We start from the raw sequence: 16,242 nt of genomic DNA, 5'->3' as shown, positions 1-16,242 counted from the left end.
CACACCTCATCTCCAGTGCCAACTCCTCAGAAAGAACTTCCCTGACCACCCTCTTTAAATTGCAAGCTGTGTCCCCATCCCAGAGTTGTCCCATTGTCTTCTCTAGCTTGAGTTTTCTCTGTCACTTATCATTCTAACATATCAGCGATCTCAATCCCTGACCTAAATCCTTGATCCTACAGTTTAGAATTCAGAATTTTTCAGATTTTCGAAAGGTACTACGGTGCAAATACTATGCACTGAATAACACTCCTAGTTGGACCTGGGATAACATTCTAAGTCGAACACTTTATCTGCAGCAAGACGTAAGAATAGTCTCATAAAGTTAAATAAAGAAAAGCTATAATAACCTATGTCAGTTCAGGTCAGGTTTTGCCACAAATGAGAAACAAATTTTGGTTTCCAGACCTTCTTGAAATTTGGAATTGTGGTTTTGTGTATAGCTTATTTATCTTGTTTATTGTCTCTCAGGTGTTAGGAAGTGAGCTCCATGAGGGCAGGATTTTGTGTCTGTTCTGCTCACTGCTGCAGCCCCTGTGCCTAACTAAACAGCACCTGGCATTCAGGTGTGGGGGGGTGCTCCATAGTGTTCGCTGAATGAATAAATGGATGGATGGATGAATAAACGAGAAAGAAAGGAAAGCAGACTCCCCTTTCCTGGTTTCTGGATGACTCCGTACCCTGAATGGCCTGTCTGAAGTCCCTATGAGCCACAGCGTGTGTAGCGGGGGGAGGTGGTCTGTGGCTCCGTGTCCCTCCTACCTTCCCTGGTCTCTGCTGGGTCCTCAGGGATTGGTTCTCAGCGGAACCTCATAATCAGAACCCCTGCTCAAATCCGTGTAGTCAGGGATTCAGCTTGGAGGTTCCTACAGCCTCCAGCATCCCCTTCTATTAGAACGCTTAGGGTCCCCTCACCCGATTCCCTGTGCCCTCTGCACCCTGGCCGTGGTCAGAAACAGGCCAGCTGCCTGGGGAAGGCAGTCATTATGAGGCCCCTCACCGTGTGTCTGTGTGCCTTACATGCGGCTTGTAGGGCTGTTCGAATTTGACATGAAGAAACAAGGGCACAGAGAGGTTAATTAACTTTCCTGAGGCCACACAGCCAGGAAATGCTGAGCCAGGATTTAAAGCCAAGTCACGGACCCCACAGCCCCATGCTGCCTCTCCACAATCGCCCTGTGACAATACACTCACACCTAGACCCAAAATTAAAGTCCTCCACACCCTGCCACCTGGGGGAGGAAGGCAGGTGGCCAAACTTCTGTTACAAACAGGTCTTTATTAAAGATGAGGAGGGGGCAGGAAAAGGGGGCAGTGTCTCCCCTGCCCACTGCCTTTGGCTGCTTGGGGCGGGGAGCCGTCTTTGCTCCACCTGTGCCCCTATGACGGCACATCTGTACGAGGCTGAGGCATGGGGGGCAGTGTGAAGAACGGGGGGGGGGTTCTAAGAAAAAAAAACTCCTTCCCCACAGCCCTAATAAATAACAGAAGAGTTTGGGGTGACCTGGGCACAGGCAAGGAAGGATGCAGCACCCTGAACCCCAAAACCTCTGAAGTGGGGCAAGCCCTGCATAAGTTGGGAGTTAGGAGGGACTGGGTGAGAGACTGCATATGAGGGAGGGGCTGAGAGAGGAAGGGGTACCCCAAGGACCCTGCCACGGGGGAGCCTGCCCCCCACCCTCCAGTTGGACTCTCTGATTCTGAGGAGAGAGGACCCGATGACAAAAGATGACCCCATCTCCCTCCTCTCCTTTGCACATGCTTAGACATGGGCGGTCCCCCATTGACTGGAATCATACCCACCCACCCTAGAAATTCTGAGAACCAAGGACTCCTGTTCATTGTTCAGACGCTGAACACTGGCTAGAGTTGCCCTCTTGCCTGAGGATTCTAAGAAATGATGGGGAGGCGCCTATTGGCTGGAGTAAACTCCTTTTGGCCAGAATTCTGAGAACTGGGGGGCTCCCATTGGCTAGGCAATGGCCAGTGGAGTCAGGCTTTGGCCCTTAAAAGGGCAATCCTAGGAGGCAAGGACCCATCTCCCAATTATGCCCACTTAGATGCCCCAGAGGGCAAGAGAGGCAGGGGGTCCCCTAGATGTCCTTCCAGCCATGCTCTGATGTCTGGGCCTGGCTGGTTTGGGGACAAGGGCTTTGGCACTCACACAGCACACGCACACACACGCGTGGCAGGGAAGAAATGGGGACTGGGCAGATTCTGGGTAGGTGTTGGGCCTCACAGCAGGTGGTCACGGCTGGCAAACAGGTAAGGGCTGAAGTTGTCCCGGTGGAAGGGGGAGGGATAGAGTCCACTAAGGGTGTACAGGTCCCGCAGCAGGGGTGTGGGCAGCAGCAGCTTCCGGCCACGGCCACCACCCCCGCCCGGCCCCCCAGGCCCAGGGGAGGAGGGCGAGGGGCCCTGGCTGGGGGTTGGTGCGGGTAGGGGCAGGGGCAGAGGCAAGGGTGTTGGCTCAGACCTCAATCGAGGGCGGGGCACACGGGGTGATGAACACATGGCTGGAGCCCTGGAGGACACGCAGCTGGGGATCAGGTGGCCACGGTGGGCGCAGTTCTGCGGCTCTAGGGATCAGAAGTCAGGAGGTTAGAAAGCTTGGGAGGGGTCATGAGAGCACAGGTGAGACCTCTGTGGCAGTGATCGCCATCTGGAAGTCCCCCCGTTTATCCTCCCACTCCCTCGACACTCACTGGATGGGGTGAGCCGTGCCGGTGTCGAATGCGGCCTGCAGGCCTCGGGTTCCTGAGACAAAGAGGCAGAGGGAAGGGGCTAGCGGCCCCCTGGGCCCCACTGGCCAGAGCCACAAGGGGCTCATCGGGCAGAGAGCCCAATGGAAAAGACAACAAGTTTTCAGGATTAACCATGTTCCCTTGGGAGGGAGGGGGTGGCCCGCCCTTGCATCCTGTGGGACGGTCCCCCCAGGACCTAGGTCCACAGAGGTGAGTGATCCCTCTACCTCTCCATGGCCCTGAGACCCCCACTGCCTGCCTGACTTCCTGCCTCCTTTGTCCTCCTCCACCCACCACCCTCTCCAGCCGGGAGCAGCCCCCGGCCCCCCTTACCTGGGCCACACTTAACTTTTCGAGGCGGCTGTCCATGGTGGGGGTTTGGCCCAGGTCCTCCCAAGGGGAGAGCCTTCGGCCAGAGGGTGGCCGGCTCTGGAAGTTGTGCACGACACAGGTGACCTGTGACAGAGGGAGGGGGCATGCTGAGGCCTGAGGCCAATAAAGTAAATTACCATCCCCATTTTTCAGATAAGGATACTGAGGCCCAGGATTTCAAAAACAGCTAACACTTTTATGGTGCTTACTATGTGCCAAACACTGCTCTTTCCACTTTACTAAGAGATAGGTACTATTATGACTTACTCCACACGGGGAGGCAGGCAAGGCCGAGTTGTGTAAGAGGATCTGATCCTGTCCTTATTTAAACCTTTGGTATTTTGGACATTATGGGTTTTTGCATTAATTTTGATTTTTAAAAATGTTTCACTACAATATTATTTATCTTGTTTACTGAGTGTTTTGGCTCCTCCTTAAATTTTGTGCTCAAAGCGAGGGCCTCACTCGCCTTACCTTGGTCCCCGTCCCGTTATCCCAGTTCACAGATGAGAACGTCCAAGCTAGGTAAGGTTAAGGGACTTGCCCAAGGTACAGAGTCCACACCCTTCACCATCATGCAGTCCTGCCTCTTGGGTCAGGGATGGATGGCAAGGGGGCTCACCAGAAAGGTGGCGATCGCCGCCCCTGTCAGGAAGCCGGCCAGCACGTCAGACCAGTGGTTGCGGTACTCAGCCACGCGGACCACGCCCACCAGGAAGGCGGGGCACAGCAGGGCCAGGCAGAGTGAGGGTTTGACCAGGCGGGAGCCCTTCACGCGGAACACGAGCGTCACGTACATCTGCAGGAGCCGGATGGGTCAGAGGACACATGGCAGCAGCAGTTCCCAAACCCAAGCGGACACTACATTCAGGGATAGGGGGTGTGGCCAGAATCCTGAGAAGCCGCAATGGGACTGGAGGCACCAGCCAGGGGCTCCAGGGAACAGAGCCCGGGGGACAGGAGTTCAGGGGATGGAGTCATGGACCCCCAGTGGGCCTTTGCAGGGATGGGGGTGTGTGTGGCCTGAGCGCCAAAGAGCAGTGGATAGGGTCTGGGGCCCAGGTCTCTGGGGGACCTGGGCCCCAGGTCCAGGTGGGATGGGGAAGGAACCTCCACCATGACTGCTTGCTGGCTTAGGGTGTGGCCACAAAGTCAGAGGGTGGAGTCAGGGCTCAAGTGACAGGTCCAGGAGCTCCAGGAGGTGGAGTCCCCAAACCCCTGGGGACCACTGACAGGGTTAGAAGCACAGTCCCCAATGCCAGAAAAAGGAGTCAAAGCAACAGAGGGTGCGACCAGGGAAAGACAGGGGACAGAGTCAGGAAGTTCCAGTGAAGTCGAGTCAGGAGCGTGGCCAGGCCAATAAAGGGCGAGGACAAACTGGAGGGCAAGGGCTCCAGGGGATGGAGTTGAAAGCCCATTACCGAGTCACCTCCAGGACCTGTAGCACGGCGGAGACTTGGCCAGGCTTCAGGGTGCTGAGCCAATAGCCTCCTTTGGGTGTGGCCTTAGTGGGTCAGGAGGCGTGGCCAGGGTCCAAGGGGGCGTGGCCAGGGTCCAAGGGGAGGAGTGGGAGCCTCCGCCCTAGGGATGGTGTCACAGTGATGCGTGGCCTCACTCGGGGAGGGATTGGAGGCTCCAGCCCAGACGGTCTCCTGCCCGCTGGCCGCCCCCTTACTGCCGTGCCCCCGTTTCGGGGCTCACCGCTGTGTAGGCGACGGCGTAGGCGCAAAGGGCAGCGTCCTTGCAGGGGAAAGCGCGGCGCGCAGCGGCCACAAGGCTGGGGCTGCCAGCACAGGCACCCTGGTCAGTGACGAAACGGTTGGGCCCTGGCCGGTCCGGTGAGGGTGGCGGGCAGCCCAGGGCCGTATAGTTGGGGCGGCACACGGACAGGAAGTGCGGCGTCGGGTTGCCGGTCACCACCTGCCCTGCGTTGGCGAAGATGGTCGTGGTGAAGAGGCCGAAAGAGTAGACCCCTGGGATGGGATAGGAAAGGGGGTTCATGCCAGGGCCCAGCAGCCGTCCTCCTGTGAGCCCCTTTATGGCTCACATAGGCCCCTGTCTCCTTGTTCCTGTGACTGACATTAAAGCACAGCTGGGACTCCCCCTAACACCACACCCCATAATAGCTGGGCCATGTTCCTCTTCCCTTGGGACCACCATGATGGCATTCTGGGCCTCTGGCCTCTGTCCCTCCGGGATTACCAATATGCCAGGAGTGGGCCCTCCTCTGGAATCCATTATAGCTGGACTAGGACCCCTCAACAGCACTACATCAGGATTGGGCCCATGCCAGGGACCTCCTAGGACCACCGTGATGGCATTTCTGGGGCTCCTATACCTGCCCCTGGACTCGCTATTGCTGAGCTGAGCACTTTTCTCCTGGAGCACCACTCAGCCAGGGCTGGATCTCCAGCCCTCTGCCACAGGGACCACCATTTTGGATGAGCTCTGCCCTACCCCAAGGCTACCAACTATGGCTGGGACCATATTCAAAGTGCAGCCAGCGTTCTCATCTCCCTGCCCCCAGGGCCCCCTGGTGTCTGTCCTGTGCTTTTTCTGCCTGAGACTCTCCTTGTGGCAATTTGGGGCCCTCCTCTTATAGTTGTCATCAAGGTTGGCTTAGGCCCCACCCATGTCTCTAGAACCTCCACCATGACTGACCTCAGCCCACATCCCTCTTTCCCCATGAAGTCACCATCATAGCAATTCTAGGCCTTCCCCCCCTCGAATTCTTATTATACCTGAGCCTGGCCCATAGCCCTTTTGCATGGCTGACCCCTGACCGAGTCACTCACCCAGGAAGCGGACCAGCCTCCGCAGCGGGGGGCTGAAGCGGCAGCAGGCCCCGGACACGATGGTTCTCTCCCCAATGACTGGGATGGCTGACGGTGGTGCAGGGAAAAAGGCACGTGCCAGCTCCCCAAGCAGGATCTGTGGGCAAGACCAAGGCATGGTCTTCCTGGCCTTCAAGCCCAGCCCTCCACCCATCTCCACCTGGCCCTCCTGCCTCCTGGAAGGCCCTTCCCACAGTCTGAGCCAGGTTACCCCCAGTCTCACCGTGAGGGTGGGCCCAGCGGTGACCAGGGCGTAGATGAGGGCCGGGGGTGCTCTGCTGGCAGCCTCAGGCCCTGGGTAGGGCTTGGCATAGGTACTGTCATAGCAGAAGAAGCCCTGGGTGTGCACGGGGAAGGTGTCCGTGAACTCCAGGCGGTAAGCAAGCAGGACCACGATGCCCAGCAGCACCGACTGCCGCCCAGCCAGGGTGGGGAGAGAGACAGAGTAAGAACAGAGAGGGTCAGGCCTGAGCTGGGCCACGGAGATGGAGACACAGAGATGGAGACAGAGACAAGGGGGAGAGATAGAGAGAGAGATGAAGAGGAGAGAGGAGATGGGACTGGGAAGAGGGAGAGAGGACAGGGCCAGAGCTCAGAGAGAGAGAGATAGTGGGTAGTGGAGGAACAAACCAACAGAGAAAGAAAAAATACTACTGATAGAAATACTAGAGTTACCACAGGTGTAACTCTTATTGTGGGCAGGGCATCATACTAAACCTCTTCCATGAATTAATCCATTTTACTTTCATAACAGTCCTAGGAGAGAGGGACTGTAATTATGCCCATTTGACAGATGAGGAAACAGGCTTGGGAGGGTAAGTGAGGTGCCCAGAGTCCCACAGTAATGATGGGCAGAGCTGGGTTGAATCCCGGATTACCACTTCCGAAAGTGCCTCCTCCCCCTTGAGGGTCTGGGCAGGGGAGGTACTGTGCGCCTCACCTCCACAAAGACAAAGCAGGGAATGATGGAGAAACTCCTCTTCAGCTGAGGTCTCCCTCCCGCCATGGTGAAGGCCGGGCCTGTGGAGAAGGGGAGGGAGTGGCACTGCCAGGGTGGGGCCTAAGGGGAGGTTCAGGTCACCTGCTTGTGGAGTCTTCTGGCCACAACCTGGCCCCCATCCCTGGCCCCTCGGACTACAGCCAAGGAGCCCTGGCTCCGCCCCCTGAGCCTTCTGGCCACGCCTCTGCATATGCAGGTCTTGCCCTGCCCCTGCCCCTGCCCCTGCCCACCGGAGGCACCAGCCTCCCCTGACACAACCTGCTCAGCTCAGCCTCTGCTGGGGTCCCCACAGATTGTATAGTGGTCTTCTCCCCCAACAGCCTACACAGGAGATTCTGACCCCATACCTTTTAGGAGGGCCTGGCCTCCTTAGCATGTGGGACCCATGCCCTTGGCCTTTAGCAGAGACTTCTCCAGCTAATGTGGACCCCTCCCTCACAAAGAAGGGTCCTCACCCCCACTAGTTTTTAGGAAACCCCATACTCTTTCCCCACATGCTTTACAGGAGACCCCATGTTCCCTGTCACCCACCCCCACCAAGCCCCTCCCCCTATACCACTTCCCGCATGGCCCTCAGGGGCCTCCCTCTCCTGTCCCCATGGGCTGTGCCTGACTGGTTCGGGCTGATGGCCAGGCCCTCCTTCTCTCCCAGCTGCCTCTCCCTCTCTCCCTCCTTCCCCCTCCTCCCAGCCCGTCTGCCTTCCTGTATCAAGAGAGGGCTATCTCCCCCTCAATGTGCTCTCCCCTCCCCACAGTCCAACCTCAGTCCCCAGCACTGAGAGGCCAACACAGTCACACCTGCTTGACCCATTCTCCCAGCCTAACCTCACCTGTGAAAGGGCCCTATGACTTCCTGCAGGCCGCTGCCACGCCCACAGACTCACAGCCACTCCTGGCGGCCAGCAGGGCAGGGATGGTCACCCCCATTGCACAGATTTGGAAACTGAGGCCCAGGCAGGTAAGGGTAGGCACTCTGGGTCCAGTGCCCCATCCACATGGCTTGCCCTGCAATGTGACATGTGGGGGTGAGGGTCACCAGAGAGCCCAGATGCCCAAGATGCCCACTTGGCCATGGCCCCCTCACCTTCTTAGAGACACAAACACACACCGGCACCCCCAGAGTACACAAGTCAGCCAGAGCTTCCATCCCAAACACCACACACACACACACACACACACACACACACACACACACACACACACACACACACACACACCCCATCGCACAGCACTCATTCATCCCACCAACAAGCATCAAGGGCCTGCTGGGTTCCAGGCCCTGTGCTGGGTGCCAGTCTTGTGGTGAAAAAGACAGGCTCGCTCATTCAGACAGGTGCCCCACACCCACTACACACATAGCTGCACACACACACACAGCACAGTGTGCACACGGCCTGGCACAGACACCCACACAGATCAAACAAATGTCCCCACACACACGGTCACTGGGACACAACAGGAGGTCCTTCACACACCTCACAGCCTCACACCCAGCCCTCACTCCACCACCGTCAGGGACAGACTCGAGGCTGCCAACACACTTAAGAGCCACATCAAAAAAAGAGAGTCACCACACACAGTGTGTGTGGGGGGGGTCACAGAACTGGTCACAGTGTCACGCCCCCAATTACAAGGCACAGGATGACACACATTAACAGTCTCTCATCCACACTGACAGTCCTAGGAGCGCCCTGTGCCATCCACAACCGCAGCCACATGGCCACACGAGGGCACAGACATGGACCACGGCACAGACCCGCACACAGAGCCACACAGGAAAGGCACATGATCACAGCCACACACTGGAACACAATAACGGCCCCCCCCCACCATCAGAAGGAACACACAACAGCAGCCACACAATGACAGTCACATGCACACAACCATACAGACACCGAGCCAGCCACACAATCACTGTGACAGCAGTCACACAGCCACTCAAAGGCGACCCCGACAACACAGCCACCACACACTCACCATCAGAGTGATACCCACGGCGACAGCCGCAAATGACAGCCACAGGAGACACAGTCACAGAGACACCACACAGACACCCCTGAAGCCACACGATCTCTCATACAGCCACACACTGACACATAACGACAACCACACAATCACCGTCAGCCTCACCAGGGTCGCCTCCCCATCTTCCCCTCCCCCAGCCCGGTCCCCAAGCCTCAGCTCGCAGCCTCCCCTCCCCCTCCCCGCGCTGGACCCGCAGGGGACCCGACCCACAGGAACCGAACCCTGGCCAGACAGACCGAGGGTCGGAAGCAGGCGAGAAGGGGTACAGGGGGCTCCCCAAGGCCCTCCCCCTCACCGGGTCTAGACTGCCGCCGCCTGAGCCCCGGATCCACCTAGACGGCCCCGGCGCGGCGGGACTGACAGACAGACGGCCGGCCAGAGAGCGAACGCAGAGATGGAGACGCCGTCGGCCGGCCGGGCCGCGCCGCGCCGCGCCGCGCAGCGCAGACTCCGCGGCGGGGAGAGGGGCGGGGCCTCCGGGAGCATTATTTGCATAACCCGTGAGGCGGGGCCTCGCGGAGTCTCATTAGCGTGATCCGGGGCGGGGCCTCTGTTGCTCTTCGGGTCAGGGAGTTTTAGAATAGATTCGGGAGGGAATGAAGGTTGGAGGTTGGGAGGGAGGACCCTGGTGGGTGCTGAGAGGAAGAGGAGGGTGGGGTGTCAGAGCGTGACCCCGGGCCGAAACCCTGGGCGGAGATGAGAATGATCTCCCCACACACACCCTGGAGTGCTGCTCAACCCCCCTCACCCCTGAGGCTCGGGGCTCTAGGGTGGCGCCCTGAGGATATGGCGAGGCCATCAAAGGAGTTCTGCAGCAGGTGCACAGCCGACCTGGGGGGAGATGGGGATCTTGGGGTCCCGGGGGACTCTGGACTGCTCAGAGCTGGGGCAGGGAGGCCATGGTGGGGGCAGGGGCGGAGATGAGTCCTGGGAGGAGAGGGACTCAGGTGGGTTCCAGGTTCTGGTGGTCGCTGCTTGATCTTGTTAGGAGGAACGCAGGGCAGATGAGGGCCAGGGGCCTCAATTTCCCCATTTGGGCAGTAGGGACATCAGGCCAGATCGCCAAGGGCCTATCTGGCCACTCGTATCTAGACAGACTTACCCCTGACCTTGTCATATACTAAATCCAGCCTCACACTGTCCCCTGACCCTAGGCCCACATATCCCGAACAGTCCCTGGGGTCTCCACACCCTCCCCAAGACTGGGTAGTAAACTGTGGGGGTCACTCTGAGGCACAGGAAGCAGCCAGGAGCAGCAGTCCACAGGTGGAGGAGGGTCTCAGCTAGTTTATTTTCTCTCTGGAGGGGTCTTCAGGGAGAGCAGTCCCAGCTGCTCAGGCTGTGGAGAAAGAGGGTGGGTCAGAGGCTGGCCTGGTCCAGGGGACCCCAGGGCTGGAGGTCAGGGAGCAGATGCCCAGGTTGGGAGTTGGAAGGGCGTGTACTTCGGGATTCCAGGGCAGGCCAGGAGGGGAAGGGTAGGTTGGGGCAGGGGAGGATCCACACCAGGTGGGAAGGAGCAGCTCTTGCTGAGTGGTGGCTGGGAAGGGTCCTGGTCTGAGTCCGAGTCCGAGTCCCAGGAGGGGCGTGGCGGGCTCAGGCATCGGTGCCCCTTGTAGCCAGCAGGAGGGACAGGTGCAATTCTGGCCCAAACCCTGAATGTGACCCTCGAGTGGCCTTTGAATATGGGCCCAGTGCCCTTGATATTATGTGATCCTTGATTATGTCCCTTGAATGTGACCCAACATGACACCAAAGTATGACCGCGATGACACCTGAATTTTACCCCACTGACCCTTAAAAAAGATCACAGTGACCCTGAGTGACCCCTGGATGAAACCTCCAGGGACTCTTTAATGTCACCCCAGAACATTATTTAATGTGACCCCAGAATAAGACCCAACAGACCCAACCACCCCCAACTATGGCCTCTGAACATGACCTCCATGTGTGAAGCTGGAGAATGAACCTCCCCCACCCCTGGAGTGCTGCTCAACCCCACTCACCCGTGAGGCTCGCAGCCCTGGGGCGGCCCCCTGAGTATATGGCGAGGCCACCAAAGGAGTTCTGCAGCAGGTGCACAGCGGGCCTGTGGGGAGATGGGGATCTGGGGGCCCCGGGGGGCGACTCTGGACTGCTCAAAGCTGGGGCAGGGAGGCCATGGTGGGGGCAGGGGCGGAGATGAGTCCTGGGAGGAGAGGGAGATGTGGACTCAGGTGCGTTCCAGGTTCTGGTGGCCGCTGCTTGATCTGATTGGGAGGAGCACAGGGCAGATGAGGGTCAGGGGTCAGAGGTTAGAGTGGGAGCTGGGCATCACCATATGTCACCCAGCTCCTTCTGGAGGTCATCCCTCCATGAGCCACTGCCTCCTGGTGGCAACTCCTCAGTCTCTGGCCAGGTGGATGTCTCATACCCATGCTGCTTCATTTTGGTCAGGACCTGAGGCCGGGGGAGATGGGGGGATAATAATAATAATGATGATGATGGTGAAACGTGTAATATAGCATTTATCACATTCCAGGCTGCCTTCAAAGTGCTTATCACTCAGTTAATGCAGCTACTTGGTCAGGTAGGGCTGTATTGTTACACCCATTATTCAGATGAGGAAACTGAGGCCCAGAGAGGGGAAGTGACTTGCCCACAGTTACACAGCAGTAAGAAGCAGAGCTGAGATTTGAACCCAGGCCTTCTTGCTCCAGTCTGATGGTGGAGGCCGGCAGAGATCCCCATAACCCCAACTCACGCAAGGTCCCCGTGCTCTCTGCTCACCTTGCGGCGCTTCACCTGTGTCTTTTGCATCTTCTGGATGTTCACCAGGTTCTCCGTAATCTCCTCTTCCTGCGCCTCTGTAGGGGGAGGGGACTCAGGTGGGCCAGAGCTGCAGAAGGACCCCCCGCCCTCCTGGTCATGGGCTTTGGGCACTCATGTAGCTTTTGATAAATGAAGGTCACCTCCTCCTGCACCAGCTCCAGCTCCTCCCACAAGAACTTCTTGCTGAGGGGACAGTGCAGCCTCTGGCCTCCCATTTCCTGACATCCTGGCTTCCCATTTGCCCACCTGCCTCCCCAAAGCCTCCTCCACCTCCCATGTTTCTATCTGTTCAACTACCATCTCCCAGGCTCTGTCCCCTCCCCATACCTGCCTACCCACCTGTCCGCTCCTACTACTATTCCCCCACCTCCTACCCCTCCCTAGCCCCATGTCCTCTCCTTCTGACTTCCAGCCTCCCATTCCCTCAGCCCCCCATTGCCTGGCTTCCAGCTCCCCACCTTCTGCCCCCCCAGACCTCCAATACCCCCAGCCTCTGCCCCCCTCAACCTCCTCTACCCTCCAGCTTCCCATGCCACCCCCACCAGCTTTCTGATCCTCCAGCCTCCCTTTCCATCCCACCTCCTGTCTCCCCTATTTCTGGCCTCCCAGTCTCCCACCCCCCCACTGCCTCCTGCCTCCCCCATCCCCTCCTCTTGTCCCCCAAGATTTCCAAGGCCCCCCAGACTCCCTTACTCAGGCCCCTCCCATTTCCCCCATCCCACCTGTGGTTCCCTCTCCCTGGCCTCCCTTCCCTCCCTTCCCTCCCTCCTGGCAATACCCACCTGTCCCGGATCTCCTGCGCCAACAGCTGTAGACAGCGGGTGGTACGGGCCCTCTGCACTTCCTCGTTGTCATACAGGGTCTTCTGCAGCCCCTGCAGGCCTTTAGCCAGGGCCTCATATAGCTCCTGCCGTCCCTCCTCCACGTCCCACTTGTGTCTCTCCTTGTCTGCCTGGTGGCTCGTGGGGCCCAGCACCTCTACAGAGATGGTGGGACCTTGGCTGAGCCCCACCCACACCCTGAGCCCAGCTTTGAACCCAGCTTGCCCCCACCCTGACCAGACTCTGGTCCTGAACCCAGACTCAGCCAACTTCTCTCACCCTGGCCTGACTCAGCTGACCCTGAGAGGAGCAGCCTCCAGCCTTACCTTGACCTTTGGCCAGTTCTCACCTTCAAGCTGTTGGCTCTTGATTTGCTGCAGGCATCTGTCCTTCAACACGGTCACTGAGTGGTTTAGGAACTCGAAAGCCTGGAGGAAGAGGCCAGGCCTGGGGGTGAGAGCAGAGGTGGAGTGGGGGGGGGGGCGGGGGAAACAACTGCTGGGGGCGGGGCTGAGGTGGCTCACCTTGGTCTGGGCCTGTAGCTGACACCTGAGTGACTCCAGTTCACATCTCAGAAGCTTCTGGGATTCGGGAATCATCACGGTGGACTTAATTGTGAGTAGAGGTGAGGGTCAGCCGAGGCTGGGAGGGGTGGGGGCAGGGGCAAGGTCAGGGCAGAGGTCAGTAGAGGCTCAGGGTCTGGTTGAGGGGGGACAGGGCAAGAAGCTGGGGTAGGCTGAGGCAGAGGTAGAGGCAGGAGTAGGGGTCAAGGTCAGGGACAGGGATGGTGGGCGAGGTCAGGGGTAAGGGTCAGCTGACAATGGGGCAGGGATGAGTGGGCAGCAACGGTGGGGGTCCACTGAGGCTGGGGCAGAGGGTGGAGGTAGGAACTGGCAGGTCTCCCACCCACAGTCTTGTTGAGCGGGAAGGTTCTCACCTTTGGTTTTGGAAGAGCTGGTCTCCCAGGGGTTCTATGAAAGGTGGGCATGAGAGCAGTAATAATCTATCCCTGGTCTGCCTCCTTGCTCACCCCAACCCAGTGTGTGGGGGCCAGACATGATTTGGGTCTGCTGAGTTCTGGGTGTCCTAGACCCCCAAGTGCAGGCAAAGCTGCCTCCAGGCATACGCATGCACCCCACCGCCACCCCCACCCCCACCTCTGCCCCAGCCTGAAAACACTCAGAAGTGCATTTGTGTGGCAGGCCCATGGGCTGCCCCTGAGAGCATGCGCCTTCAGAGCCACATCTCTGGTTGCGCTCAGGGAATGGCCCTCCTCCTTAGGGGCATCAACAATGTCTGCAAGGAGCACCAGTAGCCACTGACGCACAACCACACATGGTCATCAAAACACGACCACAGGCACGCAGCCTCAGACGTAGCCGTGCACACTAAGTCATAAGACCCAGGGCATGCACTCATGCCCATCTCAGACACACAACCACAGACACACAGGCAGTCACATCCAGAGACAATCACAAACAGGACCTCATTAAGACACACAATCGCACATCCGTTCCATTCATTCAAGACATTTTTAGTGCAGGCCTGCTGCGCACTGGGCGCTGTTCGGGGTGCTGAAGACAGAGGGTGTGAGGGGTCTCGAGGAGGACTCTGTCCCCACAGCTCCCTCCCTAAGCCCTGCAGTGGTAGATAGCGGTGCGTGTGGCAGGAAGGGGTTTCCCCGGGTGGGGATGACCTTAGTGTTGCTGTGATGCCTCTTTGGAGGGTCCTGGTCATTACAGTGCTTCTGTGAGTCTGAGTTCGGGAGGGACCCATGCGACTGAAGCCCCGAGTCTCTCCCTGGCCTCCAGGTTCCAATTGTCACTGTGTTTTCGGGTGCAGCCAGCTGCAAGGTCTCTGGCTCTGGGGTCCTGGACCAGTGAAATGTATATTCCAAGGTCTTTTCTGAGGAAGCGCCTGGGAGTGGGGTGTGTGGTGAAGGTTTCCTGAGAGCCAGCCCAGAGCACTCCAGCCCCTCCTGGTCTCCAGCCCCAGGGCAGCCGCTCAGCGAACGGCAGCACTTGTCACACTTCTCATTAGCAGGCAAACACACGTTGGAGGGTGACCGGAGGTGAGCAATAGCAAGGCACGGAGTAGTCAGGGTCCAGGGGTAGGCGGGCCAGAAGAGGGTTGCTTAGAGTAGGGGGGACAGAGGGCTGCACTGAGACCAGCTCCCAGGTCCTGACACTCTCATGCCCTCTCTGACACCCCAGAGAGGCCTCAGCCCTGAACATAGGCCTCTTATTTATGATAGGAGCCAAAGCTGGGTGAAAGATGATCCCAGCCCCAGGGGTTAGGATGGGCAGTGAGAAGGACCTAGAAGATCCCACAGGAGTCAGTGAGGTCTGAGACGAGCCTAAAAGAAAAAAAGATCTTAACATTGGGCCCTAAAGGAAGGACATCCCTGGCAGGAAACAGCGTGTGCAAAAACTTGGAAGTCTGCAACCAGGTGCTCTTTGCGGGTCGAGGCAGGGTGGCTGGAGGCAGGGCCCAAAAGGAAGCAGCAGGAGGTTAGCAAGGCCGGGCAAGCCAAGCCGGGGAACTGGCTCCCCAAGTAAATGGGAGACATAGAATGTGAGCAGGAGAGGCAGAGCATATCTATTTAATAAATGGTAGCTGAATGGGGTCCCAGGCCTGTACTAGGTAAGGCTGGAAACAGGAAAGAACTCAGTTCTGGGTCTCACATCCACACCCCCTGCCCTTCCAGTGTAGTCAGGGCTGGCACAGCTGGAGAAACCTGGGGGAGGTCTGTCTGGAAAAACTTCCAGGTGAAGGGCAACTTGCCATGGATCACAGTCAGCCAGAAAGGCCACAGTATATGCCTTTCTCTTCTTTTGTCCTTGCTGGGCCTTCTGGTATCTTTCCCCTAACCCAGTTCTCCTGGAAGACTCCTACATACCCTTCAAAACCCTACTCAGCATTGCCTCTGTAAAATCTTCCTTAATCCCTTTTTAAGCTCATATTTTCTGAGCATCTTGCTGAGTGCTGAGCACCACCCTAAGCCCTCACTGGGTGTTCACACCCACCCTGTGATGTAGGAGTTATTATTCTGCCTGAACTGTTCTAAGCTACCACTTCAAAAGTCACCGCCTCAGGGAGGTCCTCACTTCCAGAGGCAGTACAGCATGATGATTAATCAAGGAGACCCTCCAGCTAGATGGCCCAGGTTCAAATCCTAGCTTTGCCCCTTCCCAGCTGTGCGATGTTGGAGGAGTTACTAAACCTCTCCATGCCTCATTGTCCCCAACTATAAAAATGGGATGTCATACTATCCACCTTACTGGGTTGTTGTGATTAAGTAAATTAATCCATGCCAGTGCCTGATATGCAGTAGTGGGAAGCTCAGTGTCTGTCCTTGAACATCACACTGAGGACTTGGTACTTGGGAATCATAGGAGCCCTGGGAGACTTGGAGGGGAAAGGCAAGATGCATTTCTGAGTGTCAATTGCAGGCAGGCCCCCAGTCGAGCCCCCCTCCCCCTCCCCCTCCCACATCACCTGTTTTCCCTCAGTCCTTCCCGATAGAATTCTTGAAGGAACGGGGCGGGGTCATTTGCCTGGGCCCCGCCCGCCGGGGCCTTGAATCCTGCGCCCCGCCCGCCGGGGCCTTAAATCCTGCGCTCGCCAAGCTCCCGATC

General features: G+C 58.0%; 2 protein-coding genes across 9 annotated transcripts; both read right to left on the bottom strand.

Moving 5' to 3' along the window:
• Nucleotides 1-1,259: 1,259 nt before the first annotated feature.
• On the bottom strand, nt 1,260-9,863 carry PLPPR2 (phospholipid phosphatase related 2). Of its 6 annotated transcripts, none has more exons than XM_049707155.1 (11): nt 9,724-9,863; nt 9,271-9,610; nt 7,781-7,955; nt 6,891-6,970; nt 6,174-6,362; nt 5,912-6,047; nt 4,818-5,089; nt 3,739-3,915; nt 3,078-3,200; nt 2,706-2,757; nt 1,260-2,579 (listed from the first exon to the last, which is right to left on the bottom strand). In XM_049707155.1, the coding sequence occupies exons 4-11, from the start codon at nt 6,954-6,956 to the stop codon at nt 2,236-2,238; spliced, it is 1,359 nt and encodes a 452-aa protein (XP_049563112.1). In that variant the 5' UTR covers nt 6,957-6,970; nt 7,781-7,955; nt 9,271-9,610; nt 9,724-9,863; the 3' UTR covers nt 1,260-2,235. The 6 variants fall into 6 exon arrangements, with proteins under 6 accessions (XP_049563112.1, XP_049563113.1, XP_004277437.1 ...); XM_049707156.1 differs by having other exon boundaries at nt 9,697-9,832; XM_004277389.3 differs by lacking the exon at nt 9,724-9,863 and having other exon boundaries at nt 3,094-3,200; nt 9,271-9,660.
• On the bottom strand, nt 9,808-16,095 carry CCDC159 (coiled-coil domain containing 159). Of its 3 annotated transcripts, XR_007476192.1 has the most exons (11): nt 14,301-16,095; nt 13,542-13,575; nt 13,129-13,212; nt 12,954-13,032; nt 12,566-12,665; nt 11,899-11,966; nt 11,742-11,818; nt 11,290-11,411; nt 10,979-11,160; nt 10,479-10,615; nt 9,808-10,314 (listed from the first exon to the last, which is right to left on the bottom strand). XR_007476192.1 is itself a non-coding variant. In XM_033401171.2 (10 exons), the coding sequence occupies exons 1-10, from the start codon at nt 14,378-14,380 to the stop codon at nt 10,375-10,377; spliced, it is 1,068 nt and encodes a 355-aa protein (XP_033257062.1). In that variant the 5' UTR covers nt 14,381-16,095; the 3' UTR covers nt 10,321-10,374. The 3 variants fall into 3 exon arrangements, 1 of the variants encoding a protein (XP_033257062.1); XR_007476191.1 differs by lacking the exon at nt 11,899-11,966 and having other exon boundaries at nt 11,742-11,850; nt 12,566-12,761; XM_033401171.2 differs by lacking the exon at nt 9,808-10,314 and having other exon boundaries at nt 10,321-10,615; nt 10,975-11,061; nt 12,566-12,761.
• Between the last annotated feature and the right edge of the window lie 147 nt (nt 16,096-16,242).

The sequence above is a fragment of the Orcinus orca genome, chromosome 3, assembly GCF_937001465.1.
Source record: "Orcinus orca chromosome 3, mOrcOrc1.1, whole genome shotgun sequence".
NCBI classification, from domain to species: domain Eukaryota; kingdom Metazoa; phylum Chordata; class Mammalia; order Artiodactyla; family Delphinidae; genus Orcinus; species Orcinus orca.
This window is presented reverse-complemented; position numbering and strand designations above follow the sequence as displayed.

Coding starts and splice junctions, on each gene's coding strand:
- PLPPR2 (XM_049707155.1), bottom strand. CDS start 6,956: ATGGCGGGAGGGAGACCTCAGCTGAAGAGGAGTTTCTCCATCATTCCC. Junction 5,090..5,911: donor GAGGCTGGTCCGCTTCCTGG/GTGAGTGACTCG, acceptor ATCCCATCCCAG/GGGTCTACTCTTTCGGCCTC. Junction 3,916..4,817: donor ACGCCGTCGCCTACACAGCG/GTGAGCCCCGAA, acceptor CGGCTCCTGCAG/ATGTACGTGACGCTCGTGTT.
- CCDC159 (XM_033401171.2), bottom strand. CDS start 14,380: ATGGGTCCCTCCCGAACTCAGACTCACAGAAGCACTGTAATGACCAGG. Junction 13,033..13,128: donor AGCTACAGGCCCAGACCAAG/GTGAGCCACCTC, acceptor CTCTTCCTCCAG/GCTTTCGAGTTCCTAAACCA. Junction 10,616..10,974: donor GCTGCGAGCCTCACGGGTGA/GTGGGGTTGAGC, acceptor GGTTTGGGCCAG/AATTGCACCTGTCCCTCCTG.